The sequence below is a fragment of the Macaca nemestrina genome, chromosome 15 (genome assembly GCF_043159975.1).
Source record: "Macaca nemestrina isolate mMacNem1 chromosome 15, mMacNem.hap1, whole genome shotgun sequence".
Classification (NCBI taxonomy): Eukaryota; Metazoa; Chordata; class Mammalia; order Primates; family Cercopithecidae; genus Macaca; species Macaca nemestrina.
In genome coordinates this window covers 113955519-113982694 of record NC_092139.1, presented here as the reverse complement: position 1 = coordinate 113982694, position 27176 = coordinate 113955519, and the positions used below count along the sequence as shown (strand labels likewise).

Genomic DNA, 27176 nt, shown 5'->3' with positions numbered 1-27176 from the left:
AAAGTCAAAAGAGGTAATTTTGGAGCTTAGGATTTGACTGCCCCACTGGATTTCGGTCTTGCATGGGCCATATAGCCCCTTTGTTTTGGCCAATTTCTCCCATTTGGAATGGTTGTATTTACCCAATGTCTGTACCCCATTGTATCTAGGAAATAACTAACTTGTTTTTGATTTTTTTTTTCTTTTTTTTGAGACAGAGTTTCATTCTTGTTGCCCAGGCTGGAGTGCAATGGCGTGATCTTGACTCACCGCAACCTCCACTTCCCGGGTCCAAGCGATTCTCCTGCCTCAGCCTCCCGAGTAGCTGGGATTACAGGCATGCACCACCACGCCTGGATAATTTTGTATTTTTAGTAGAGATGGAGTGTCACCGCACTCCAGCTTGGGTGACAGAGAGACTCCATCTCAAAAAACAAGCAAGCAAACAAACAAAACAAAACAAAACACAAACCCAAGCCAACTAGAAAGAAAAGAGCAAAGCAAACCCAAAAAAAGAAACCGAAAGTCAGACCTTCCTGTGCACCCAGGGATCTCGCAGTTCCCTCCTGATCTCCCACGCTGTGACTGGCTTTCCCAAGGGTTCCTGCTGAAGCCCCTTGTCTGTGGTCTGCACGGGGCTGAACTGCCCTCCTGAGCCATCCTGACCCTCGGCCTGCACACACTTGGGGACGGAGAGGGGAGGGGTACCCGCAAAGCCCCCAGTGCCGACTGACCCCCAGCTCCGAGGTCACAGCTGCTCTCTCGGACTCTCTGTACGTGGGACCCCTCCGTCCGTGACCTTCGACGCCCGAGACCCCCACTGTCCCCAAGACCCCCACTGTCCCCGCGACCCCCGCGGCAGTTGGGCGCGCCTCGCGGCCTCCACGGCGCCTCCTGGCTTCTCCCGGATCGGCGCCATGAGGCCTGGGCCCGCTCTCCTCCTTCTGGGCCTGGGCCTGGGCCTGAGCCTCGGCCGCCTCCCGCTGCCGCCGGCTCCTCGCGAGGCGCAAGCCGCCGTCTCCGGGGCGCCCAGAGGCCTCCTCCGGGGCGCCCAGGGCCTCGGGGTGCGCGGCGGCCGCGCCCTCCTCAGTTTGCGGCCCAGCGCGGTGCGGGCGGGCGGCGTGGTCCTGAGCGGCCGCGGCAGCCTCTGCTTCCCCCGTGGAGGGGCCAGGTGGCGCTGGTACTGCCTTGTGTTGCGCGTCCTGCTCAGCGCCCAACGCCTGCCCCGGCCCGCCGCGCCCACGCTCGTCGATCTGCAGCTCACGGCGCGCGGCGGTCGCCTCTCCCTGACGTGGTCCGCGCCGCTACCGCGCTGGCCCCGGCGCTTGGCCTGGGCCTTCCGCCTGCGGCTGCTCGGACCCGGCGCCGCCCGCCCGGGCTCCCCCGCGATCCGCGTCTTCCCGCGCTCCGCCGCGCCGGGCCCGCGGCCCCAACCGGGCTTCGTGGCCCGCACCGAGTGCCCCACAGACGGTCCCGCGCGCCTGATGTTGCAGGCCGTCAACTCGTCCCGCCACAGAGCCGTCGAGTCGTCCGTGTCCTGTCAGATAAACACCTGCGTCATCCAGCGCGTGAGGATCAACACGGACCAGAGGGGCGCCCCCGTGCGCCTGAGCATGAAGGCGGAGGCCACCCTCAACGCCTCGGTGCAGCTGGACTGCCCGGCCGCGCTTGCCATCTCCCAGTACTGGCAGGTGTTCTCAGTACCCGCCGTGGGCGACGCACCCGACTGGACGCAGCCCTTGGATGTGCCCCAGCTCGAGATCAGGAAGAGCCCCATGTTCATTCACATCCCCAGCAATTCGTTACAGTGGGGAGTGTATGTGTTTAATTTCACGGTGTCCATCACCACAAGGAACCCCAAGATGCCCGAGGTGAAAGACTCGGACGCCGTCTATGTCTGGATTGTCAGGAGTTCCCTGCAGGCGGTGATGCTTGGCGATGTCAACATAACAGCTAATTTCACAGAGCAGCTGATTTTGGACGGGTCCACATCCTCGGACCCGGATGCGGACAGCCCGTTACAGGGACTCCAGTTCTTTTGGTACTGTACCACAGATCCCAGAAACTACCGTGGGGATGGAATAATCCTGGGGAGCAAGGAAGTCTGTCACCCCGAGCAAGCCACTCTGAAGTGGCCCTGGGCCACCGGCCCTGTACTGACACTTTTGCCAGAAACACTTAAAGGCGACCACGTGTATTTCTTCAGAATGGTGATTCAGAAGGACTCTAGGACAGCTTTTTCTGATAAGAGGGTCCACGTGCTCCAAGGACCAAAAGCCACAGCCCACATCACATGTATCGAAAATTGTGAGAGAACCTTCATTGTCTCTGATAGATTTTCTTTGTTTCTAAATTGCACAAATTGTGCAAGCCGTGATTTCTATACATGGTCAATTTTGTCTTCTTCAGGTGGTGAGATGCTATTTGATTGGATGGGGGAAACTGTAACAGGAAGGAATAGTGCTTATCTGTCTATAAAAGCTTTTGCTTTTCAGCATTTTTTGGAAGCTGAGTTTTCAATTTCTCTACATCTAGCAAGTTGGAGTGGAGTTACCTCAGTCTTCAGGCATTATTTTATTATTAACCATGGCCCTCAAATCGGAGAATGCAAAATTAATCCAGCTAAAGGAATTGCACTTATTACTAAATTTGTTGTACAGTGTAGTAATTTTAGGGATAAGCACGTCCCTCTTACATATAAAATAATTGTTTCTGATTTGCACAGTGTTGGTGAAATAAGTTCAGTAAAAGAGAACACCCTGGGGACCATCCTGTACTTGGGGCCTCAGTCCACATCACCCCCTTCCTTTCTCCCTGTTGGTATGGTGGCTAATCAATATGCCTTGAAGATATATGTCCAAGTCTATGACTCTCTAGGAGCTTTTTCTCAGGTGACTTTGCATGCCACTGCACAAGCTCCCACCGACAAAAATTCATCAAAGACTGTGTTGAATCAGTTACTCAGTTTCACCATGGGACCAAGTTCATTGCTGTCTACTTTGATTCAAAAGCAGGATTTTTTACCTGCAGGTTACTTACTGTATATAGTAGCTTCCGTTTTGAATAACATGAGAACTGAATTACCTCTACAAAATGACAGAGTCAATCTCCGAAAACACCTCATCAATCAGTCTTTCCTTCTTCCTGTAAGCACTGTGGTAGAAATTGGCCAGGTAGTCATGACTATTACCAAATTAACCCAGAAACCCTCTGAATTCACTTGGGATGCTCAGAAACGTGCCACCATGAGGATATGGCAAGCAAATCAAGCCCTACAAGAGTATCAACAAAAAGATAAACGCTTTCGATCTGAACAAATAGAAATCGTGAGCACTGGAATATTAATGAGTTTGTCTAATATTCTTAAAATGACTTCTCACCAAGTGGTTAAAGATCCTTTCTATGTAATAGAATCTTTATCAGACACAATACTGGCTAATAAAGTGCCAGGGAACAAAACCACCTCAATGAGAACCCCCAATTTCAACATGTATGTCAAGAAAGTTGAAAAGTGGGGTGTTACCCAGGTCTTCAGAAATGAGAAACACTGCAGAAATTGTTTTTATCCAACACTCAATGTGAGCAGTGTTCCTGGTCTCTCTGTGAATGCTCCCATTTCCACAATGTTTTGTGATTTCACAAATGACCCCTTTCCTTGGTTAAATGATCAGGAAAACACTTCGGTACAGGTGTTTGGATTCAGAATGACAGGAGTTGCAGATAATGGTAGTGTGCTAGAGATCACACCTGATGTAGCGGAAGTGTACCTCGTCAGGAAAAACTTGACCTTTGCAGCTTTTAATCTCACAGTGGGACCCAACGGAGATGTTGATGGGTCCTCAAAGACGACGACAGGTGGGTTTAGCTTTCAAGTGGACAGCAGAGTGCTTAGGGAGGTGCTGGTCCACATAGTGACAGAAGTGATGGTGCTGTTCATGGTGTTGGTGTACACAGGCAGTCAGATCACTCCCACAGCACTGGTCGCCACCTTCCTGGTGCCTCATGACATCCCTCCAGTTGCCAGCCAGAGTGCCCTGTTTGACCCGGCCTGCACAGTGAAGAAGGCCCGTGTAGTCTGTCTCCCCATGTCCCTGCTGCAACTCATAGCTCAGCACAGCCACTCTCCCCACTGTACTGTATCCATAGTTCTGCAGGCACCTCATTTTGTCATGAAGCCTAATGACAAGCTAGTGAGAATTTCTATTTTCAGCATCCAGTGCTTGGACATGTATGGGATCCAGAGTGAATGGAGAGAGGGTTACTGCATTCTTGGTGAGAAGACCAGCTGGCATGACGTGCACTGCATCTGCAAGAACATAGTGAGGGCCAGACGACAGCTGGGCACAGTCGGACTCACCAACATTCACCTGCATACCCACTATGTGATGGCCAAGGTGATTGTGATCCCTAATCCTGTGGATCTACGGTTAAACATCATCAAGAGCCTTCACCGAAACCCTGTGACCCTCTTCACTGTGCTTTCCATTATTCTCTTATACGTGATCCTAGCTTTTTGGGCCTTATACAGGGATGAAATTGACGAGCATCTTCGGGGACATGTGATAGTTCTACCAGATAATGACCCTTATGATAATTTATGCTACTTGGTGACTATTTTTACAGGAAGTCGTTGGGGGTCTGGGACCAGGGCCAATGTCTTTGTGCAACTTAGAGGAACTGTGAGTACCAGTGATGTGCATTGTTTAAGCCATCCACATTTTACAACTCTCTACCGAGGTAGCATCAACACTTTCCTCCTAACGACAAAAAGTGACTTGGGGGACATCCATTCCATCCGTGTGTGGCACAACAACGAGGGTCATTCGCCTAGCTGGTATTTAAGTAGAATCAAGGTGGAAAATCTGTTTAGCAGGCACATTTGGCTGTTCATATGCCAGAAATGGCTTTCTATTGATACCACTTTGGACAGAACATTTCACGTTACCCATCCAGATGAGCCTCTGACCAGAAAAGACTTTTTCTTTATAGATGTGAGTAGTAATCTCCAGAAAAACCACATGTGGTTCTCTATTTTTGCTAGTGTTGTTGCTAAAACATTCAATAGGCTCCAGAGATTGTCCTGTTGTTTAGCAATGTTGCTAAGCTCTCTTCTTTGTAACATTATGTTCTTTAATCTAAATAGACAAGAACAAACTGAGTCAAGAGAGAGGAGGTACATGAGATCAATGATGATAGGAATTGAAAGTGTCTTAATTACAATCCCTGTGCAATTATTAATAACTTTTTTGTTCACCTATTCCCAGAGGAAACCTCAAGCGGATCTAAAGGAGGTATCTCCTCAAAAGCATCCTCTAATGTCAGAAGCAAGTGAGCACTGGGAAGAATGCTTAACAAAATGGCATGCTTATGAAACTGCTAAGGCACACCCCAGGGAGGTTGCAAAACCTGCATCTAAAGGAAAGCCCAGGCTTCCAAAGGCTTCTCCTAAGGCAACCTCCAAACCCAAGCACAGGCATAGGAAAGCACAAATCAAGACCCCAGAGACCCCCAGGCCAAATACAAATTCCAATAACAACATAGAAGACAATCAGGATGTCCACTCCGAAGAGCATCCTTCCCAACAGGTTCTCCAGCAGCTTAAGAAAAAATCCCGGATCGTCCTGCCTTGGTGGTGTGTTTATGTTGCATGGTTTTTGGTTTTTGCTACTTCTAGCATATCCTCATTCTTCATCGTATTTTATGGACTGACTTACGGCTATGACAAGTCAATGGAATGGCTCTTTGCATCTTTTTGTTCATTCTGTCAGTCAGTTTTTCTGGTGCAGCCATCTAAAATTATACTCTTGTCAGGCTTCAGAACAAATAAACTCAAGTATTGCAAAAACCTTTCGTGGTCAACCAAGTATAAATATACTGAGATCAGGTTGGATGGAATGAGAATGCATCCAGAAGAAATGCAGAGGATACATGACCAGATTGTCCGAATCCGAGGCACGAGGATGTACCAACCCCTTACAGAAGATGAAATCAGAATATTCAAAAGAAAGAAGAGGATCAAGAGAAGAGCACTCCTGTTTCTGAGTTACATTCTAACTCACTTTATCTTTCTAGCCCTTCTGTTGATCCTTATCGTCCTACTACGTCACACTGACAGCTTTTACTATAACCAGTTTATTCGTGATCGGTTCTCTATGGATCTTGCTAATGTGACTAAGCTAGAAGACATCTATAGATGGCTAAACAGCGTGCTGTTGCCTTTGTTACACAATGACCTGAATCCAACATTTCTTCCTGAAAGCTCATCTAAAATCCTTGGCCTTCCATTGATGAGGCAAGTGAGAGCAAAATCTAGTGAAAAAATGTGTCTACCTGCCGAAAAGTTTGTGCAAAACAGCATCAGAAGAGAAATTCATTGTCATCCCAAATATGGCATTGACCCAGAAGACACAAAAAACTATTCTGGCTTTTGGAATGAAGTTGATAAGCAGGCTATAGATGAGAGTACCAATGGATTTACTTATAAGCCTCAAGGAAAGCAATGGTTGTATTATTCCTATGGACTACTACACACCTATGGATCTGGAGGATATGCACTCTATTTTTTTCCAAAACAGCAGCAGTTTAATTCCACACTGAGACTCAAAGAACTTCAAGAAAGCAATTGGCTGGATGAGAAGACATGGGCTGTGGTTTTGGAATTAACGACTTTTAATCCAGATGTAAATCTGTTCTGTAGCATTTCAGTCATATTTGAGGTCTCTCAGTTAGGAGTTGTCAACACAAGCATATCTCTGCACTCTTTTTCACTTGCTGATTTTGACAGAAAAACTTCAGCAGAAATCTACTTGTATGTGGCCATTCTCATTTTTTTCTTAGCCTACGTTGTGGATGAGGGTTATATCATTATGCAAGAAAGAGCCTCCTATGTGAGAAGTGTGTATAATTTGCTCAACTTTGCTTTAAAATGCATATTTACTGTGTTGATTGTGCTCTTTCTCAGGAAACATTTCCTGGCCACTGGCATAATTCAGTTTTACTTGTCGAACCCTGAAGACTTCATTCCCTTTCATGCAGTTTCTCAGGTAGATCACATCATGAGGATAATTTTGGGTTTCCTGTTATTTCTGACAATTTTGAAGACCCTCAGGTATTCCAGATTCTTCTACGATGTGCGCCTGGCTCAGAGGGCCATCCAGGCTGCCCTCCCTGGCATCTGCCACATGGCATTTGTTGTGTCTGTGTATTTCTTTGTATATATGGCTTTTGGTTACCTGGTGTTTGGTCAGCATGAATGGAACTACAGTAACTTGGTTCATTCCACTCAGACAGTATTTTCCTATTGTGTCTCAGCTTTCCAGAACACTGAATTTTCCAATAACAGGATTCTGGGGGTCCTGTTCCTCTCATCTTTCATGCTGGTGATGATCTGTGTCTTGATCAACTTATTTCAGGCTGTAATTCTGTCTGCATACGAGGAAATGAAGCAGCCTGTGTATGAAGAGCCATCAGATGAAGTGGAAGCAATGACCTATTTGTGCCGTAAGCTGAGAACCATGTTCAGCTTTCTGACCTCACAATCTAAGGCCAAAGATGAGCCTGAGTTCTTTACTGACATGCTGTATGGGCAGCCAGAGAAGAACAGCCGCCGTTATCTGGGGCTGAAGACCAGAAACATCAACGGGAAGAAAATGGTTTACCTTGTTGTTTGATAGATGATGGTTTCATGAGTCACAAGCGTTTCCCCAAATGCTGAGTCTGTGGGATTAAGGGAATTAGGGAGTGTCAGTGGCTTAGTCATGCTTTCTATTCATGTCCTTCACAAGGCACATCCCCTACATTTGGAAGAATCCCCAATCTTGGCCTCTGCTCTTGGGAATGTAAAAGTTGGTGTGGTGTAGCATCTGGGGAGACAGCAGGATCACAGTGTGCGATTCCTGGACTGATTTCCTTTTAGAGGGGAGTTATGTGACTCCCTGTACAAGGGCAACCCTGTTTCTTTGGTGCCTGCAATTTAGCGAAGGCAGAGCCACTGGTTTTGAGAACCAGATTTGAGAGAGGGACCTGGCCAGGGTGGAGCATTGTCTGGGTGTTTCTGTGCTTGACCCACGTTGGAAGCCGATGGCCTGTTGCTCCTGACAGAGCCCCAAACTCCTTGGCCTTGCTGGGAGGCCCCTTTGTAGATCAGGGCTGCCGAGCCTCCCCTCCTCTTGGTCCATCTGGGCTTAGGGCCTCATGGGGAGTTCCAGGGCTTGCTTCATGCTTGGGAATGCAGAAGTGGTGCTTCTCATTTATTCTTAAAGCTACTGGTAGTTAAAGTAAAATTCAGTAACATTTTCTGACCAAGACACATGTTTTGTTAAACAACAAAAAGGTGTATATGGGTTCACATTGAAATATGTCTATATGTTGAATATAGCAACATATGCATCTAGGATTTGGGCATTTGGTTATTTATGGTGTGCCAGACTATTTAGGAATAAGGAAAATGTGGTTTATCACTTCAGGGAAACAAGGGCCGGTAGCTGTACTATTTTCACTCAGAAGCATGTTCATTTATGTAGATGCCACTAGGCTTTATCAGAATTAAATGTGAGATTTCTTCTTTGAGCCTTGCAGTGATTTCTGTGTGAGGGGCATATACACATATAGCTCCTGCCCTCAAAGTGGAGGCCTAGAAAAGGGGGACAACCAAATGAGATGGGTGGCTGCTTTGTACCCACTTCGGTGTCCCTGTCATCTTCAGCTGCACTGAAAGAGCCATACCACACTAGGCCCCTGCAGACACACATAGACTCCTTTCGTCGTTTCCTTCGAGGGGACGCCTAGACCTGGGCAGAATGTAGTTCTGTCTCACTTGTTGCCAGGTGGGAAGATGAAAAGGTCTCATGATTCACCCAAGGCCTCACACAGTTAGCAAGGGTCAGAAGGTCACATGGGGGCTGGGCGCAGTGGCTCACACCTGTAATCCCAGCACTTTGGGAGGCTGAGGTGGGTGGATCACTTGAGGTCAGGAGTTCAAGACCAGCCTGGCCAACATGGCGAAACCCTGTATCTACTAAAAATACAAATATCAGCCGGGTATGGTGGTGGGCACCTGTAGTCCCAGGTACTCAAGAGACTGAGGTAGGAGAATCACCTGAACCCAGGAGACAGAGGTTGCAGTGAGCCGAGATCTCGCCACTGCACTCCAGACTGGGCAACAGGGCGAGACTCTATCTCAAAACAAACAACAAAAAAGGAGGTCAGATGGGGATTTTCTAACTTCCCTGGTGGGAAGGCCATGGGAGTGGTCTGGCCCACACTGGCCCACTGCTTCCGACTGGGGCACATGTTCTTGAGATAGTGCCTCTCTTAACCACCTGACTTCTGAATGGATTGAGAAAAAGGGTCAGCAGGTGTCCACATGATTACTTTTTACTGATAGAGGCTGGTTGCAGTCGGGTCAAATGCACTTGCCCACTGAACTACAGAATGAGGGAGCTCGAGACCCAGTTTTTTCTGGGTTTAAAGTTTAAAGTTTTTTCTAATTGTAATAACTGGACAGCTCAAATACAAAATTAACTGTTTTCTGCCAAAGACCACGATTTGCTCTTTGAATGCTGCCCACTATTTCACTTAACTCTTCTAATGCATCTAATGTTAACCTGTCTAACATAAGTCAAATTGCTTTAACGGCACTTATGGGGTAGTTACCATCATTGTATCTGAGGGTAGTCACAGGTCAAATTCAAAATGCTTCAAGATGTTCCTAGAAACCAAAACAAAAACAACCTAGTATGTCACCTTTGAAACGATCCAACGAATCGAATGCCATTGCACTAAGCACAGTGGAGGTCATCGAAATCCAGCGCTTGCTAATTGCTTGCTAATTCCTGGGGCCCCTCTTGCCCAGGTCTAAGAGTGGTTCTGGTTTCCATTACTGCTAAAATGCCTTCTACATCCTTACTTCGCAATTCGCCAAAGGAGCAAGTCCCAGACCCCAGCCTGCTGCAACTTGGCAGCGTTCCTACAAATGTGTCTTGACAAGCCAAGAATAAATTCTGGTCTCTCAGGAACAGAGACGAAGCACCCCTCGACATAGGGAAAGGTCACAGAGGGCCCTGTAACGCAACAGCATGTGAAAGGCTGCGGGCTGCTGGCACAGGCAGACCTCCCGCGTGGAGCAAAACCCTCAAATCTTTGGGGGAAGGAGGGCGGCCACCCTGTCGTCCCCAAAGCACAGGTGAAGGCCCGCTGCGGCTGGGGCGAGGGACTCCAGCTGGGAGGACTGGGGCTCACAGGCAAAGCCAGCCCGGTTTCAGAGTCCGGGCCCCTGGCCCCAGGGAAAGGTGCCTCTCACACACCGGAGGCTCCAGGAGTAGGGCGGGCATTTTGGGTCTAGGGCACGGTGTGTCAGAGGCCACGGGCGGGAACAGAGGCAAGCAGGTGTGCCTGGTGCCTGGGGGCGAGGGGCAGCAGAGAGGCCCGGGAGGCTAAAGGAGAACGCGGCGCAGACCCGAGGGGCGCCGCAGGCCACGTGGGCTTTGGAGGAGCAAGGATAGGTCCTGAGACCCCGGTTTGGCCGACACATCCCCTCCTGCGTACGGGGGCAGACGTCCCGTGGGATAGACGGGCAGCCTAGCCCGCAGCGCCGGAGAGCGGGTGGGAGACTGGAGGCGCCCTCGCGCCCCTCAGCTATCCGGGGGCCTCGCGCCGGCGACCTCGACCCTGTCGAACCCGGTGGAACACTCAGAAAGAAGCTGAGCGCCTCGCAGCGGCCAGGACAGCAGGCCAGGCCTGCGCGCTCCCGCAACGCACGGCCAGACGCGATGGCCCTCAGCACGGAGCCCAGCCCCGCAGACGGCCTCGAAGCTTAGAACCAGAAACAGCGCAGGGGACCGCCCTACCAGAAAAGCAAGGCGGAGGCGGAAAACCACCTCGAGGTCCTGCCTGCCGCTCCGCGCCTGCGTCTGCGTCTGCGTCTACGACTGCACCGGGGTTGGTCGGGCCGCCGTGGGGTGGGGCCGCGCAGGCGCGTTGGACGCGAAGCCGTGCGGCGCTGGCGGTGGTGAGTTCCAGGAGGCGGCCTGGCGGGGGCGAGCGCGCTGTGGGTCGGCCCTGCGCTGCTTCAGGGCCCCTCCCGCTCGCCGGGACTGAGTTCCGCGCCGGCGTGGCCTGCTGGGTTCTAAGCGCCAGGGGTCGGCTCTGCAGCTCTTAGCTTTGGGGACGGGACCGAGGAGCGGGGTGTGGGCCTCACGGAACTGTCCCCCCTGACCTCAGGCAGCGCTGGGGCGAGAGAGGGCACGCGGAGGCTCGCGGGGACCAGCAGCAACCCCCGGACCAACTCAGCCGTCCCTGCTCACAGGCGCCGCCCCCAGGAGCCTCGGCCGGGGCTTAGGACGCCCCGGTGTGCAGAAGAGAAGCGGGATCAGGTTCACGCACACCCGCGACGGGATCGTAACTTTTGTTTTCTTTTGTTTTGAGACAGAGTCTCACTCTGTCGCCCGGGCTGGAATGCAGTGGCGCGATCTCGGCTCACCGCAGCCGAGAAGGAGTTTCGCTCTGTAGTCCAGCTGGAGTTCAGTGGCACAATCTCTGCTCACTGTAACTTCCGCCTCCTGGGTTCAGGTGATACCTCTGCCTCAGCTTCCTAAGTAGCTGGGATTGCAGGCGCCCACCACTATGCTCGGCTAATTTTTGTACTTCTAGTAGAGATGGGGTTTCACCATTCTGGCCAGGTTGATCTCGAACTCCTGACCTTAGGTAATCCGCCCGCCTCTGCCTCCCAGAGTGCTGGGATTACAGGCATGAGCAACCGCGCCTGGGAAGATTGTAACTTTTTTTTTTTTTTTTTTTTTTTTTTGAGACGGAGTCTCGCTCTGTTGCCCAGGCTGGAGTGCAGTGGCCAGATCTCAGCTCACTGCAAGCTCCGCCTCCCGGGTTCCCGCCATTCTCCTGCCTCAGCCTCTCGAGTAGCTGGGACCACAGGCGCCGCCACCTCGCCCGGCTAATTTTTTGTGTTTTTAGTAGAGACGGGGTTTCGCCGTGTTAGCCAGGATGGTCTCGATCTCCTGACCTTGTGATCCGCCCGTCTCGGCCTCCCAAAGTGCTGGGATTACAGGCTTGAGCCACCGCGCCCGGCCGAAGATTGTAACTTTTAAAGTCATTGGCAACCCATGCTTCCTGGAGTTGCATCTGGGATCACCCAGCGGAGAATCCCATCGCATTTGATATGCCTTTATACACCACGCTCAGTTCAGGCGAGGGGAGTTCACAGCCAAGAGCTAGGGGCCAGCTGATAATGTCCTACTTGATTCCATAGTCAAGGAACTGGGTAATCAGCAAAATCGTAACTTTTGATGAACCCATCAGATGGCAGCCATTTAGCCAGAAATCTAAGGAAAGAGAGGCCTCCAAGACCCAACCATGAACATGAGAAGGGGGTTCCATACAAGCAGATAAGAAAACAGTTTTAATGAAATGCTGTATACCAAGTGTGGACTAGTGTGAGGGCATAGAGCAGCTGGGAGCAGCAGAAACAGGAGAGTTTGCACCCACTCTGGCCTCTTCTCCACCAGCGCTCACTGGGGGCTTGTGGTTAAGAATGGGGCAGAGCGGGAGACTAGAAAGCTTTTACTGTGGTGCAGACCTGGAGGAAGAGATGGCTGCCTCTGGCTGGATGCTGTCTGGATCCTTCTCTCTAGTACAAAAACCTTAAACCACTGGAATATGGACAGCAAATCCTGTCACTCTGGGCACCGGTGAAAACCTGTTTCAGCTGGGTATAGAGAGAAGGGTATGGTGGGGAGGCAGGAAACTCCTAGGACTATATCATTAGGGTCTTCATAGCTGGGAAAGGTGCAGGATTTCTGAGAAAGCCTGTGACCCAGGGACAACCCATCTCTTGATCTTGCAGATGGCGTCCCATGCAGAGTGCCGGCCTCTGGGAGTGTTTGAGTGTGAACTCTGTGCCTTGACAGCTCCGTACAGCTATGTGGGACAGAAGCCCCCCAACACGCAGTCGATGGTGTGAGTCCATGCCTTTTGGGCCAGAGCCCGGGAGGCCTGTGCCCAGTGCTGGTTGGTGGGTGCTACGCCTAGGTCTGACAACTGGCTCGGGTGTGGAGCTTTAGGCCCCAGCCTGGCCAGGCTCTGGATGCTTCCGGTGTAATCTCTGGAGGCCTGGGCAAGGCTTGGGGTCTGACTCTTCCAGAACCTTCCTCCACACCCTAGCCCAGAGTCCAACACCTGCTCTAGCTGTGGGGGAGCAGCTCAGCAGCTGGGGGACCTATGGTGGCCTCCCACTTTGGGGCTGCGCCCTTGCCGTGACACTGTAATGGGAGGCGTTTCTCCCTTGCAGACTGGACTAGAGCCAGTGGGTCCAGGGGCTTATCTCTTGACCTCCAGCTTGTCCTTCATCAAATGCCACTTTGTTGGAAAGCCGGCCAGTGTGTTACTCACATGGGATGCAGTGGGGCGGCGGGGAGCATGGCTTTTTCCTTCTGGCTGTGGTCCCTCTGCTGACCAGGAGCCTGAGTGTCATCATGTCACCCTGTGGTCTCATTGTGATGTGTAGCGTGAGGCCAGCTGGCTGCCAGCGGCTGTGAGGGTGTGGCTTGGGGGTAGGGAGGCCTGGGGTATTCAGATGGCGGCCTTGTGCCCGCACCCCAGTGAACCAGTCAGGGTCTGGGGACCCATGTTGCAGCAGCCCTGCTTTTGGCTGAAAACAAGGGGTTCTCTCTACCATAGCTGTTACAGAGGTGAGAGCAGGTTCAATTTCAATGCCAGTGTGGCCCCCAATTGCTGATCCTTTCTGTCACTGCCCTGCAGCGCGGGTGGCCTAGTCTCCTGCCCTGATGAGCCCACGCAGGTGTACAGGCCCTGCGGAGGTCCAGGCGGCTGCTGCCCGGCCATAGCTCATGGCTGATTTTCCGACAGCAGAGATTTGGGTTGTTCTGACGCTGGCATCACTCTCCTGCAGCCTCCTGGAGGAAAGCTATGTCATGAAGGATCCCTTCACCTCCCACAAGGACAGATTCGTGGTCCTCGGCTCGCGCTGCAGTTTGTGCAGCAGGCTGGTGTGTGTGGGCCCGGTAGGTAAGCAGCGTGGGCTGGGGCCGCCTGTCCTTGCTGTGGTTATCCTGGAGCTCTCCCTGGGTAGGGAGGACTGAGAGGGAGGGACCAGCTGGTTCACCCCATTATAGATGGGGCCCCCCAGCTGATGAAAGGGAGAGGTGAGAGGGCAAGCTAGGGTCAGTTAGAGGGTTTCAGCCTGGTGTAGGAATGGAAGTCGGTTCTTGGTGGCTCTGCACCCACCCCAGTGGCCCCTCAGGGTTCCTCTCCTTCCCACCAACCGTGCAGACAGTCCTTGTGCTCCCTCTCACCAGGATGGTGACTTACTTTCTAGATGTTCTTGGAGGGATCTCCCAGGAGAAGGGACTGTCCTTTCTTGAGCACTTGTTGTGTGCCAGGTCCTGTGCTTGGGACCTGTTTTCCTGCGGAGGCTTCATTCAGTCCTGCCCCTAACTTAGTTAGGTAAAGCAGTATTATATTCCACCCATTTTATAGATGAGGGAACTGAGCTTCAGAGAGGCTGGGTGGGCCAGGTTCACCTGGGTAGCTGAAAACCCAAGGACGGATGGAAGTGGAGCAGTGTGGCTTTTCCAGCGTGACCAGTGTACTCAGAGTGACCCTGGAGTCTGAGAAGTCCCTGAGCATCTGCCACAGGGCGACACGCACAAAGGGGAGCTGTATCAACAGCCAGGGGGACGAGATGGGCCAGGGTGGGAGGAACCTCCGCAGTGTGGCATGGGAGTATCTGAGGCTTATGGAGGAGCTGGCAGTCCAGGAGAAGCTGGGAAAGGAAGACTGCAGAGGTGTGTGGGCCAGGTGAGGAGGTGGAGGTCTTGAATGCAACACCTTGGCCTTGGGCTGCTCTTCGTGAGCAGCGGGGTGGCGGGGTGGGGGGCCCACGCAGGTACCACGAGTCTGCAGCTTTCTTTGTTAAAACAGTAAGTTGTTAGTGAGCGATCTGCATGGCAAAGGGTCTTTTCTAAGAACTGCAGGAGGGCAGCCTTATGTTTGCGAGCACACTAAGCTTTAAGAACAGACAGACACCAAAAATAAGAGTGGCCTAAGTAAAGCAAATAGTTATTTACTCATTTTCTCCCTTATAATGGTGGCCTTGGCTGGAAGGGCACCCCTGCTGTCTTCAGCAGAGTCTCCATTTGGGTCCCTTTTGGCTGTGGCAGCTCCCACCATTGTATCTGCATCCCAAGCAGCAGGAAGAGATGTGAGAGCACAGTCCATTCCTTCAAAGGGCATGAGCAGGAGGTGGCACACACAGTTGCTGACACCCCGAGCAGCCTGACTCACATGCCCAGTTACAGAGGGGGCTGAGGAATGTCATCCTTAGCCATGTGCTGTGCACCGTGATGAATCTCGGGAGTTCTAGTGTGTAAGAGAGAGGAGAGAGGACATGGCTGGACAGTTCTGGCCTCCTGCCCAGACTAGCTGGTTCGTCCATGGCCTCTTTGGTCTGTGGGGCTGTCCTTCCTGTCCCTTGCCGCTCCCAGCACCAGGTGTCCACTGTTCCTGCTGTGATAGCTGGGAGGGGAGGACTCTGGGATTTTCTGGGCATGGCCTGTGCTCCAGCTTTCCATTATTATCGCTGCCCCGTGATGGAGCAGAGCATGCCCCAGAGCCTTTCTGTCTCATCCCAGCTGTTCCCACCCAGGGTAGCCCAGGCCTGCATTGCTTTTCTCCTGGATACCCTGCCAGGCCCTCAGGCCTGGCTCTCCCTCTTGCTGGTCTAGCTCTGGCCACCTGTCCACACTGTGCATGCTGGAGCCCTAGCTCAGCTCCTCAAGTGTGGTAAGGGCTGGACCCTGGGAGGAGCTGCACCGTGTTCCCAGGATACTCAGTCTCCATCCTTGTCCCCTTTCAGGAGTGCAGCTTATTCTACTCCAAGAGATTCTGCCTCCCTTGTGTCCAGGAGAACATCAGTGCTTTTCCTCAGGAAATTCGGCAAGACTTGGAGAAAAGGAAAGCTCCATCAAAGAGGACCCCCAGCCAGCCCGGTTCTCGGATGTGAGTGCAGCCAGGGCTGGGTCATCGGGCAGCACCCTGCACAGAGCTCCTGGGCCAGCCTGCGCCGGGGATGCTGCCGAGCTGGGAGCTGCCATGCCTGGCCTTGTTTCTGGACCACTGGGAGCAGCACTGCAGCCCAGGGGAGCTGGAGTCCAGTTTGGAGCAGCCACAGGCCCAGGGAGCTGTAGCAAGAGGGTAGCCCAAAGGCAGATGCCAGACAAGACACAGCCAGGAACCTGGCCAGGTGTCCCCACATGCCCCTCAGGGCCCAGGCCTGAATGAGTGCTGCTCAGATGTGACTGAGAGGGATGACCTCCTTCAGTGGGGCAGCTCCTAAGAGGCCACGTGCAGGTGCATGTCAGGGGAGATGCCACACTGTATCGTGGCCATGATGCATGGTAGGTGGCTGCAATGGTCTCTCTGTAAGGAAAATCACTGACAGCAGCTGCCTTCTGGAGCCAGTCTGGAAGGTCTAGAGGGGGATAGAATTTTTACTTCATATCCTTATGTGATGCTTGGAAAATGTTTTTAACCTTGACCATGTATTATATTTATAATTAAAAACCCAAATAACCAGCTCATGTATGGAAAGGAATCTTCCACTGAAACATTTGGATACCCGACTTTCTCCCTGGGCACTTCACCCGGCAGTGGTTGGGGTCTCCTGGGAAGCTGAGTGCTGGCTTCTAGCCTTTCCAGTTCCCTCAGGCTCTGGCTTCAGCTCTGGCCCCTCCATTCTGTCTTCCCTGACCCCAAGTCAGGAATGCCGTGGGCTTCCTGCCCTCACCCCACACCTCAAGACCATCCCGCTGCCTGCCTGTCTGCTTGCCCCCTGCCATCTCAAACTCAGCCCTGGGTGCCTGTGCAGCCTGACCCCATTGCCTGCCAGGGGTTCCTGCAGCACCCCCTCCTCTGGAATGTCTGCTTAGAGTTCGGAGAGGCAGAAGCTGCTCTGTCTTTGTAACTACTCAAGGCCAACTGTCACATGAAGGAATGAATAAAGAGTTTTTGCTGACTTGTACACTGATGGATTTTAAGATGCCCACTGCTTTCAAAGTTCCTGTTGTATGTGACTTCAGACAAAAGGATGTCATGTTCTGGAGCCACATCGTACTCGATCCATTCTGTATGCTGACGGACACAAAAGGGATTCTGCAGGTGGAGACAGCCTCCATGAGGGGCGCAGGGACTGTTCTGGCGGAGGGCGGACCCCACAGCTGAGGACTTGGTTCTTTTAGACCAAACAGTCCTTCTCGCAGCATCACTCAAAACTCACCAAAAAATTTTAAAAAATAGTTTATTTTTCAAAACCATTAAGGCAAAACTGTACCCTGAAATTAACTCTGTACATTCATCAGTCTTACAGTAGGACATCCCAAACACAGAAGTTCCCATATATTCAGGATATAAATCAATACCTGTGGTCAGTTCAGTCTCCTAATAGGAAAATGAAGACCCAAAATTAAGGTTATTTTATAGCCATTTTCTAATTGCCTGGAACCAATCAGTTCATGTGACTAGAAAAATTACTTTCACCCTTCTCTGCACACCCTTGATTCCAGAGGTCCTGGATGCCCGCTCCCCCCACCAGGAGAGAGGTATGAAGTTGGAGAGAGGATGCTGGGGCCTGTGTGGCAGTTCCTACTTTGGAACTGCACCTGTTTAGCACAAATAAGAAGCTGTAAGCCCCAAAATACTGAGAGTATAAGGCACTCACTAATAGAGCACACATGGAGAGACTGGGCCCAGTCCTTGCTCTGGGGTCTGCTCCATTGTCGCGTGTGTGTCTGTCAGCCCTCTCCCCTAGGGTTTTAGCCTAATGGCATTATGGATCCCAGAGGGTGCAACCAATATGTACCGAGAAGTTTTGCCAAGGTATTGGAAACGGTATGGGGAGACTCACGGGGTCTGGGGAGACTCACGGGGTCTGTGGTTTCTGCTTTATGCTTTGGGTTGGGCCACCTGGAGGATGCCAGAGAACTGGCACGTGCAAAGAATTTCCAACAGGACATTTCCAATTGCCAAAGTTCTTTGGTAATAACCCATAGGTAACGGTTCCCTGAAGAGCAGACAGCTATTTACTAAACAGGAACAGTGAAGGGTCTTTAGCGAAACACTGTTGTATGAACTCGGCCTCTAACCTGGAGTCTAAGGCCTCGCTGGTGGAAGTTTCTAAAGATAGCCTCTCTTGTGCTCTGTGCATATACAGCGTGGTAATGGGAAGAGATTTCCACATTGAAAGTAAATTCTGCGTGGCTCAAGAGAAATGAAAACGTGTGTACGTGTGCATACACACGTGTGCGCAGTGTATTTTAGTTGTTTGATTTCAGCTTCCTTTGTGTTTCCAATAGGGTCAAGAGCCAGGCTTTTAAGAATATGAGTCAACACTGATTTCAGAAGAATCCAAATATTTGTTATTAGATGAATGATTGTAAGTTAGTAAAATATTTGTATTAGGATATTTTTTAAAAACTCAAATCACAGTATTTAAGATATAGCTATTAACATAGTTCTTTTTACCACACAATGTAGAAAAAATAGTGATATTTAACATGAACACTGTAATCTTACCAAAAAGAGTACTGCATGGTCTTCATCTTTTGTGAGGTACATGAAAAAGGAACTGACTGTGCCTTAAAAAAAAGTGAAGTTGCCAAAAGTGAGTGATTTTATTGTGAAACGATCGGCCAGTTGCTCCCCTCCAGGGCCTGAAGGCTGACCCTCTCTGACTTGAGGCACAGCCAAGGCCTGGGGGTCCAGGGAAGGTGCCCGACTATCTCCCAGGCCTGCAGCATGCCCCCCGCACCCGGGTCACCACTTTTCCTAGGAGCCAGGGTGCGTGGGCGGGGGCCTGCTTGTGCGCCAGTTTGCGTGGCACTTTATCCGTTCATTAAACGAATGGATTTTTAATGCTGGATGTGGGCGGAAGAGGGGCAAGAGAAGAGGTGGCAGGTAGACTCCCTTCTTCTCACATTTGACCCAACTAGCAAACTTAAAAAAAAACTGACCCCCTCCCCAGGTTTTAGTTTGCTGTCTATGATGTAAAAATCAATTATTTCTTCTCCTTTTTTTTTTTTTTTTTTTTTTGCAAATAATCCATCTAATAACCATGAGACCACTCATGTACTTGAGGTCATCAGCTGCGAGTCCATCAAGACATGACATTGAACATGGACACGATCTGGTCTGTTGGTCTGGTTTTGTTGGCAAAGGACTCCAAAAGGATGCAGTTGTATGTGTTTCAGCTGAACCACATTCCATAGCTCCTCTCCCCTCACAAAAGGGGTTCTCTGTGGAGAGAAAAGTAACTGATTATACGTCTCATGTCTCAAACTGAAATTCTGAGAAGCAAATGGTCAGTTGATGGCCCCATTCCAGATCTGCAGGGACGTCCTCAGATGTCCAGAGCTGACAAAGGTGGAGCAGGTAGCAGCCTTGGGCACCAGCCTCTCTCTTTCAGTTCTAATAAGAAGGCCACACACATGGCTTTTTGTGATAAGCTTCCAGCCCATGCCACTGAAATAACGTTTAAGAACCTGCTGCATTTCACAGAAATAGTGTAATGGAAATCATTATGTAATTAAAGCATGAAGCTCATTATCTTTTTCTTTTTAACAAAACCTTCAGTTTCACATTTTAGTGCGTACTGTGGTTTCCAGAGAAATATATGGATCTCCTATATTCTGAGTCAGACCAAATTTATTGCCTTTATTCTTACCCTAGTCTATGGGGTCAAGGACCGTTTTCCTGAATGCTGTCAAAATGGCACTTGAAAATATGTAAATCCCAGCAAAAACCTAGACCTCAACCGTTAGAAGCCAGTCTTAGATCTTTCTAGGCAGAAGGCCTCTCAGAGGAGTACATGCCCTGGGCAAAGGCCATGGACTCGGAAGCAGGAAGTTCACGGGATGATTTAATGGCATCGAGTAATCCTTTGGTGAGATGGCCTTGGTTGGCCTCAGCACAGTGGAGGCAGGTTAATCATTTATTTGCCACAACCCTTCCTTGCTCTGTAAAGCTGCCTCACAGCTGGGTGGTCCTTACAGCCGTTTCTGCCGCAGATATTTGTGGACATTTCACTTCCAGACTGTGACGTCTGAAGGTAGGCTTGAATGACAGCTGCCATCATCCCTGCCATTAGGGAGGTGTGCACAGCCCCCTTTGCTCCATGCAAATATTTGATTGGTAAGAAGTTCCAGTGCGACTGAACAAGTCAGCTTGGACCGAGTTAAGAGAAGCTGGGCCACTTTTAACATGAGAAGAGCGGATACTTCCCCATGCTTGGCAATGCCAGTGCCGTAAAAATGAGCAGTGTTGAGACAAACCTCCTGTGGATGAGAGGTTCCCGTGGACACTTTCTAATAATCATGAGCCCTCAGGTGGTGGCATCAGTCTTCATGGCTGACTTCTATGGACAGCATAATTTCCTTGCCTCTCCTGAATCTATACCACTGTTCTGAACATGAAAGAAGGTCTAAAAAGTAATCCCTTAGGACCCCTGCATCAGGCCAACCATGCTAATTGCAGAGGGCGAGGCTGGCAGTCCAGGAGATGGGAGCTGAGGACAAGGCTGCAGCCCCCTGGGTCACCTGTCCTTGCACTCACCAGGTGTAAGTGTCTCTAAACAACAGGGAGGCTGCAGGAGGTGGAGAAAGTGCACCGTGCCTGGGGCCCAGCGGCTAGCAACACCCAGCAGGCCCTACATCTGGAGGCTGGTGCTTTCATTTTAAAATGGAGGCTGATTTGCTGTTAACCCTTCAGACAGCTGAGGAGACCACAGGAACCTGCCTTGAAAGCTGCCCAGAGCCATGGCATCCATAGGTGGTGAGCTGTGGGCACCTGGCACGTTCTCCTGGTGGCATCTGCATTTTGAAAGGCTACACTGTTGAAGAGGTACCAGCTGTTGAAGGTAGCCAGCTTTTCCCAGGCCCCAGGAAGCCCCCCACCAAAGGCCAGGCTGTCGGTCAAGTCAGTCTTAGCTGGGTGCATTGGGCTTGCTGGGTTGAAACAATGAATCCATTTTAAAACTGGAGTTGAGTGAGACATTCCAGAGACAGGTGTGGCCACTGGATCAGGACCAAAAAACCCTCCATCGTATATACAGCTGGTAAGTATCGAAAGTGCCCAGAGCTACAGTGGTTTGAAAATGGCAGTTCGAGGTGGGAAGTGCTTGGAACCAAACACAGAGAGTCACAGGTGCAAGTTCAGAGGAGACACACCTTAGGAGGTCACGGTTTCATCGAGGCTTGCTTTGATGCATCTGTTTCCATCCGCATCTGGTAGGGTCTCTCTGGGGAAGCGGCTTCTGCATGGCCGGCAGGAAGAGGTGAAGAGGAGAGGGGGTGCTGGGGGCGGTGGGGGCTGTGTGTCACTGCAGGCCAGGACCATCGGCCGCTTCTCCTAAGCCCAGGATGTGCCCAATGTCAGTTTCACCAAATTGGGGTAGCACCTTTTGCACATATCTTCAAGGCTCCCTTTACACAACCGAAGTTCCTGCCAGATGTCATACGAGATGCTGCTCCCCTGTGTGTGGGCAGGCTCAGGTGTGCGCACTAGAGGAGTCTCCATCCCACCTGCCCTAACTACAGACGCCACGGTGTGTGCACCTCAGCTCTAGCACTCTCGCAGGGCCTGCTGAGGTATTTGTTTCGTGGTCCGTTGCGGGGAAGTGGTGGCTAAGTTGTTGACTTTTCATGGTGTAGCAAATCTCTCATTTGTGCCTTGAGCTCTTGCTCAGCTCTGGGAGGCTGCCCTGTCCCTGTCCCTGGAACCTCCAGACAATGCACGCTCCAGGAAGGCTGTTTCCCTTGGGGTCTTAAATGGCCCAGTGTAAGAAATGCGTCAGCACAGCAGAAAGGTACCTTCTCTGCTCTTCAAATGCAAAACAAAACAAAACAAAACACAGCTCTTTAAAACATGGACAGCTCTCCTGGGTATCCTTGAATGCCGAGTTCTGGGTTTCTGCCCCACTTCACGTCCGTTATGTTTGTATAGCAAACACACCCGTTAGGAAGATGCTTTATACTCTTCTCATCAGAGATGGAGGAAAGGTCAACGGGAAACAGGCAAGCGAGACGGAAAGAAAGGCACCAGCAACCGTCAGGCCGTGCTCCGGGCCCACTCCTGCTGCTGTAACTGGAAGCATCTTGTTTTGACAATTTATCCAAAGGGCCTTAGGCCTGCGCAGTTCTCCAGCCTCTGGAAGTGTGGTAGGGACAGAATCCAGCATGTAGGACACCCCGCTGGAAGTGCCAGGAGGTGGGAAAGGAGGGGTGCGCCGCCAGGCTCCCCTGGACAGTGGAGAGTCCTGCGTCTGCTCCTGAGCCACAGCCGGCTGGCACACGAGAGGCACATCTGGGAGGAGCCCCGTGCCATGCCTTCACCCTGGTCAGCAAGGTAGACCAAGGCTGTTTGGTCTCTGAGGACTTTGGCACTTTTTGCTATTAAAAGTTGAGAAAATGAAGAACTGTGTTTAAATAATGACTTGTTGAAGTCTGGGTAAAGTTGCAACTTCCTGCATTCACTGCCAGGGGGAGCGGGTGCCACACATGCGCTTCAACACTCCGGAATCTGTCCTGACATCTCTTTTGTTCTTTTGGCTGATGTCTGTTGAAACCCAGCAAGCAAGAAATGCACTCTGTTAATAGTTCCCATTTGAACTGGGGCATAATCAGCCTATATTTGAGTATTGACGCCCTGAGAAATCTATGATTAGGTGACCCAAAATATTCTAGCATTGAGTGGCAATTAGTGGTTTTGTTATTTAAAAAAATAGGAATGTGTGATTTCCTTCCCTATCAACACAAGAGACCAGTGTTGAGTGACTTTCAGCCTGAGGTCACCGGTGTCTCCATTCTGGCTTCATCAGAGATGTCCCTGGAAGTCTTGCTGGGCCTTAAGAAAACCAAATGCTCACCATCGCTGCTGAGAGTCCCGGGAGCTAACATTGAACGTGCCAGTCAGCTTACTGTTACTGCTGAAAGTCTGAGACAGGGGGCTATTTTGAACAGGTTTTATGAAAATGTAAACAGAAACAATGACTTCTCTGAAAAACATGAGGCTCACTTTCCTGGGCCACGTCTCTTTGAATGACACAGGGCACATCAGAGCGAGCAGCTGCAGGGTCGCAGTGGATAACACAAGTGTGGCATTGGCCTCCAGCCCCTGGGTCTCATCAACACAGGGGCTTCTCATTTTAGGATATAATATTGAAACGGATGGACCATGCCACTCAAAGGCTAGCTTCTTTCTGAATTACGATGGCCACTTGGCTGGTGGCATATATGGAAACACTTTTATTTGCTTCTGGTTCCTAAGACACTTGGGCAGACTGCCCGCCGCTGCTGCTGCCATTGCTGGCCAACAGGCCCTTTGATTGCATCTTTTTTTTTTTTTTTTTTTTGCAGGGATTGGAGGGGTAGAATCTAACTCTGTCACCAAGGCTGGAATGCAGTGTTGAGATCACAACTCACTGCAGCCTCAACCTCCTGGGCTCAAGCAATCCTCCCACCTCAGCCTGCAGAGTAGCTGGGACTATAGGTGTATGCCACCACGATGAACTAATTTTTAAATTTCGTATACAGACCAGATCTTGCTATGTTGCCTAGGCTGGTCTCGAACTCCTGGGCTCAAGTGATCCTCCTACCTCGGCCTCCCAAAGTGCTGGGATTCCATGTGTGAGCCACTGCGTCTGGCCTGATTGCAAAAACCAAAACAGGACTAAATTTGTAATTTTTAAAAAGGATGTGCTGATCCTAACTTTCACTTTTTTCTAGAGGAAGTCTCACACTGTGTCCTTCCCACTCTTGCATTTCCATATTGCTGGTCATGGGACCTTTAACAATCCTAATCATTCTTAAAATAATAATGACCTCAGAAGAGCCAAATTTTCTAACGATGGGGGGAGAGGCATCGACGATACCTCCAGGTGGCACAGCGACTCCCTGGAGGCGGTGGTCCTGGCACTTCCAGTCCAGATCTGAAAATTCTCGACGGGACAATTTATCTACCACGTAGACAGAGAGAAAAAGCGTTTCCAGGTCCATGTATTCTTGACAAACTGCCATAATCAACGCTGCCTTCGCAGCTGGACTGAGGTTGTTAAGTTGGTTTTGATGGCTAAAACAAATATTTTAGATGTTGAAAAAACTACCTTACATACAAAGGAGACTTAACAAGCTAAACCGTTGTAAAAAATAACCAACTCTTATGAAATCTGCCATTTGAAGTAAAACTGCCATTTGAAGGAGACCCTACCCCCTCTCTCGATCCCCAGGGTGACCAGCTCCCACCCAGCCCAGGCCATGAAGTCACATGTGCCTCTTCTCCGTTCCAGAGAGCATCTACTCTCACCAAGAGTTAAAACAATAAAGCATCATCTATTTAAAAGCAACATAACAAAAGATATGGGAGCTGCCAAATGGGGTCTGGAGGAACATTGACAAATAAGGTGTAAGTCTTTCCGTAAGAACGCCACCATTCCCACAGACAGCCGGACTGGGTGGGTTCAGGTCGACTGGATGGAGCCGAGTGGAGCAGGAAGCTGGTGGGCTTCGGGAGCTTGTCTCGTCCCGCTTACCACGGGCGCTAGCTTATGACAGTCCAGAGCGGGGGTCTTGAGACTCCGTTTTCCGGGCTCTTCTACACAAACCTGGAAATGGGCCTTTCCACATATTAGTTACAACCATGAAAACAGTGAACCAAAAACAAAACAACAGCTGCATTTTGATAGCTTATCCAACAGTTCTTTTTTTTTTTTTTTTTTTTTTAAGACAGAGTCTCATTCTGCCACCAGGCTGGAGCACAGTGGTGCGATCTTAGCTCACTGCAACCTCCAACTCCCTGGTTCAAGCGATTCTCCTGCCTCAGCCTCCCGAGTAGCTGGGATTACAGGCACGCGCCACCACACCCGGCTAATTTTTGTATTTTTAGTAGAGACGGGGTTTCACCATGTTGGTCAGGATGGTCTCAATCTCCTGACCTCGTGATCCACCTGCCTCAGCCTCCCAAAGTGCTGGGATTACCGGCATGAGCCACTGTGCCTGCCCCAACAGGTCTTTAAAATTCTCCATCCTATGATTAAAAAGCAGCATGTTGTCTTTCTTTAGATTCAGGAAACAGAAGTGAAGTCTTTGAAATAAATATTTTGCTGCTTTTTACATACTTCGCCTTTGGATACATCTAGACTTATAGGATTATAAAACGTTAAAAAGTGCTGATTAGTTTTCCGAATTATAAAGGAGCACAATAGTCAAAAGCAGGGTGTAGGGGAAGACAGACCATGAATTTGGAGGTTACCAGTTAATTAAACGGTAAATCACGAATGTGATCTAAAGCCATGTGCATTGATTAACATCGGGTGAGTTAAAATCAGCCGATTGAGCATCACTCTCCTTAATCTTCCCAGTCCTGAGATTAGCTGCCTACCCCCAACATTTGAGTTCTACGCGCTCAGAAGTACTGGTTAAAACAAAGACGTGGAATAATATGCCGGTTACCTACAGCTCAGACTGTCCAAGCTCTAAGATTAAAGTGGTGGATATTTGTGCAAAATTGTGCTGCTCCCCTGTCTCCTTTGTAGTGCTGTCAGCTTCAGAACTCCTGGAAAAGGTGTGGCTGGTCTGAAGGAACTCAGTACATGTCCCTGTAGATCTCCTGCAGCAGCGGGTGCAACGCAGCATCCGACTCTGTCTTGATGATCTGCACCAGCTGCGCATGCTCCGTGACCAGTTGCCGGAGGTCTGCCATTTTTTGAAGAAGTTTTGGGAAGAGAAAGATATCGTCCGGGTGGTTGCTCTGCAGGTGGAGTCTGAGCACATGCACAATACCCTCCTGCATTTTTTCAATGTGTCCTACGTTTAGAAGGCCAGGGCGATCTAGTCTCGAAAGAAGAGAGAGAGGTTTCAGTGTGGTAATCACCTAAGAACTGCTTATCAGTTTCAGTAACCAAACATGCCTATTTTACGTGGCCTTTCTTAGAAAAAAAACTGAGCTGCCTTTGGATGTTGTCAACTTGACTGGAAGATAGACATGGGTTTTTCCAAAGTCAATAGGTGAAGAAGGGACAGACACAGGACCAGTACTCTTTTCTAAATATTAATACTACGAGGCGGCAATAGCGCCCTAAGTACATCTTATGGTATGGCCCTTTCACTTGTGATTTGCCTTATGACCACCTGTCAGGAAAGAACATTAGAGCTATTAGGAGGAACAGTACATTCTGGAGATAACAACCACCAGTTTTGCATAATATGGGAAATGAAGCTCTTGAGTCGAAACTAGATATTCAGCTTCAAGTGTTCCACCATATTTAAGGAGTGTGATTGTGTTAGAACTAGGTTTTGTAGGCCGGGCACGGTGGCTCATGCCTGTAATACCAGATACTCGGGAGGCTGAGGTCAGAGAATCGCTTGAACTTGGGAGACGGAGGTTGCACTGAGCCAAGATCACACCACTGCACTCTAGCCTGGGTGACAGAGCGAGACTCCGTCTTAAAAAAATAAATAAAAAATAAAAAAGAACTAGGTTTTGTGGTGTATATAGCTCTGTTACAGAGCCTTCTAATATGAGTCAGGTGAAAAGAAAGTAGAGTGAGAAATGAAGGGGGGACGGGATGGAGGTGCGTCCTGGCTGGAAAGGACGCTCAGGAGACCCTGGAGTGGGAAATGAAGCGGGGACGGGATTGAGGGTGTGTACTGGCTGGAAAGGACGCTCAGGAGACCCTGGAGTGGGAAATGAAGCGGGGACGGGATTGAGGGTGTGTACTGGCTGGAAAGGATACTCAGGAGACCCTGGAGTGGGGAGGAGGATGGGGCAGGTCTGAGACTTGGTGCAGGAAGAGTCAGCGTTCACACCAGATGACCTGCCTGGGGTAGCTGGCACTAGATTTCTTGGGACAGTCTCACAGCATGAGACCTGATTCTTGGTCCAGAAAATACTGCCCCAAGCCGTATTCAGCAGGTGGTGCTCCCTTACAGACCCAACCACTGCTATGATTCTTAACAGTGTTGCTAGTGATGAAGATTTTTAAATCTTCATTGTTTTTGGTCGTAAATATAATTATTAAGTTTTTATTCCTAAAATTCTTGTTTTTGTGTTGTTTTAGTGATGGGGTCTTGCTATGTTGCCTAGGCTGGACTGGAACTCCTAGGCTCAAGCAATCCTCCTGC

At 50.2% G+C, this 27176-nt stretch overlaps 3 protein-coding genes across 16 annotated transcripts in view; 2 read left to right on the top strand and 1 right to left on the bottom strand.

Moving 5' to 3' along the window:
* The first annotated feature begins 876 nt into the window (after positions 1-876).
* On the top strand, positions 877-8547 carry LOC105489800 (polycystin family receptor for egg jelly). The gene has a single exon (XM_011754912.3). The coding sequence runs from the start codon at positions 897-899 to the stop codon at positions 7647-7649; it is 6753 nt and encodes a 2250-aa protein (XP_011753214.2). The 5' UTR covers positions 877-896; the 3' UTR covers positions 7650-8547.
* A 1547-nt stretch (positions 8548-10094) lies between these two features.
* LOC105489799 (cysteine rich DPF motif domain containing 1) lies at positions 10095-16584 on the top strand. 11 transcript variants are annotated; one of them, XM_011754907.3, is made up of 4 exons: positions 10095-10162; positions 12836-12948; positions 13901-14016; positions 15866-16584. In XM_011754907.3, the coding sequence occupies exons 2-4, from the start codon at positions 12836-12838 to the stop codon at positions 16288-16290; spliced, it is 654 nt and encodes a 217-aa protein (XP_011753209.2). In that variant the 5' UTR covers positions 10095-10162; the 3' UTR covers positions 16291-16584. The 11 variants fall into 11 exon arrangements, with proteins under 11 accessions (XP_011753209.2, XP_070936862.1, XP_070936860.1 ...); XM_071080761.1 differs by having other exon boundaries at positions 10096-10162; positions 12836-12946; positions 13901-14012; XM_071080759.1 differs by lacking the exon at positions 10095-10162 and adding an exon at positions 10832-10987 and having other exon boundaries at positions 12836-12946; positions 13901-14012.
* A 704-nt stretch (positions 16585-17288) lies between these two features.
* The window catches only part of LOC105489798 (peroxisome proliferator activated receptor alpha), a 100119-nt gene continuing 90231 nt past the window's right edge, over positions 17289-27176 (bottom strand). For all 4 annotated transcript variants that reach the window (XM_071080757.1, XM_071080755.1, XM_011754901.3 and 1 more), the window contains one exon: positions 17289-25883. In XM_071080757.1, coding sequence (XP_070936858.1) covers positions 25639-25883 — 245 coding nt within the window. In that variant the 3' untranslated portion in view covers positions 17289-25638. The remainder of the gene's footprint in view (positions 25884-27176) is intronic.

What these genes read in the sequence shown, in the direction of transcription:
- LOC105489800 (XM_011754912.3), top strand. Translation starts at nt 897, where the DNA reads ATGAGGCCTGGGCCCGCTCTCCTCCTTCTGGGCCTGGGCCTGGGCCTG.
- LOC105489799 (XM_011754907.3), top strand. Translation starts at nt 12,836, where the DNA reads ATGGCGTCCCATGCAGAGTGCCGGCCTCTGGGAGTGTTTGAGTGTGAA. An exon ending in CCCAACACGCAGTCGATGGT is followed by an intron (nt 12,949 to 13,900) that starts GTGAGTCCATGC and finishes ACTCTCCTGCAG; the next exon opens with CCTCCTGGAGGAAAGCTATG. An exon ending in GGTGTGTGTGGGCCCGGTAG is followed by an intron (nt 14,017 to 15,865) that starts GTAAGCAGCGTG and finishes GTCCCCTTTCAG; the next exon opens with GAGTGCAGCTTATTCTACTC.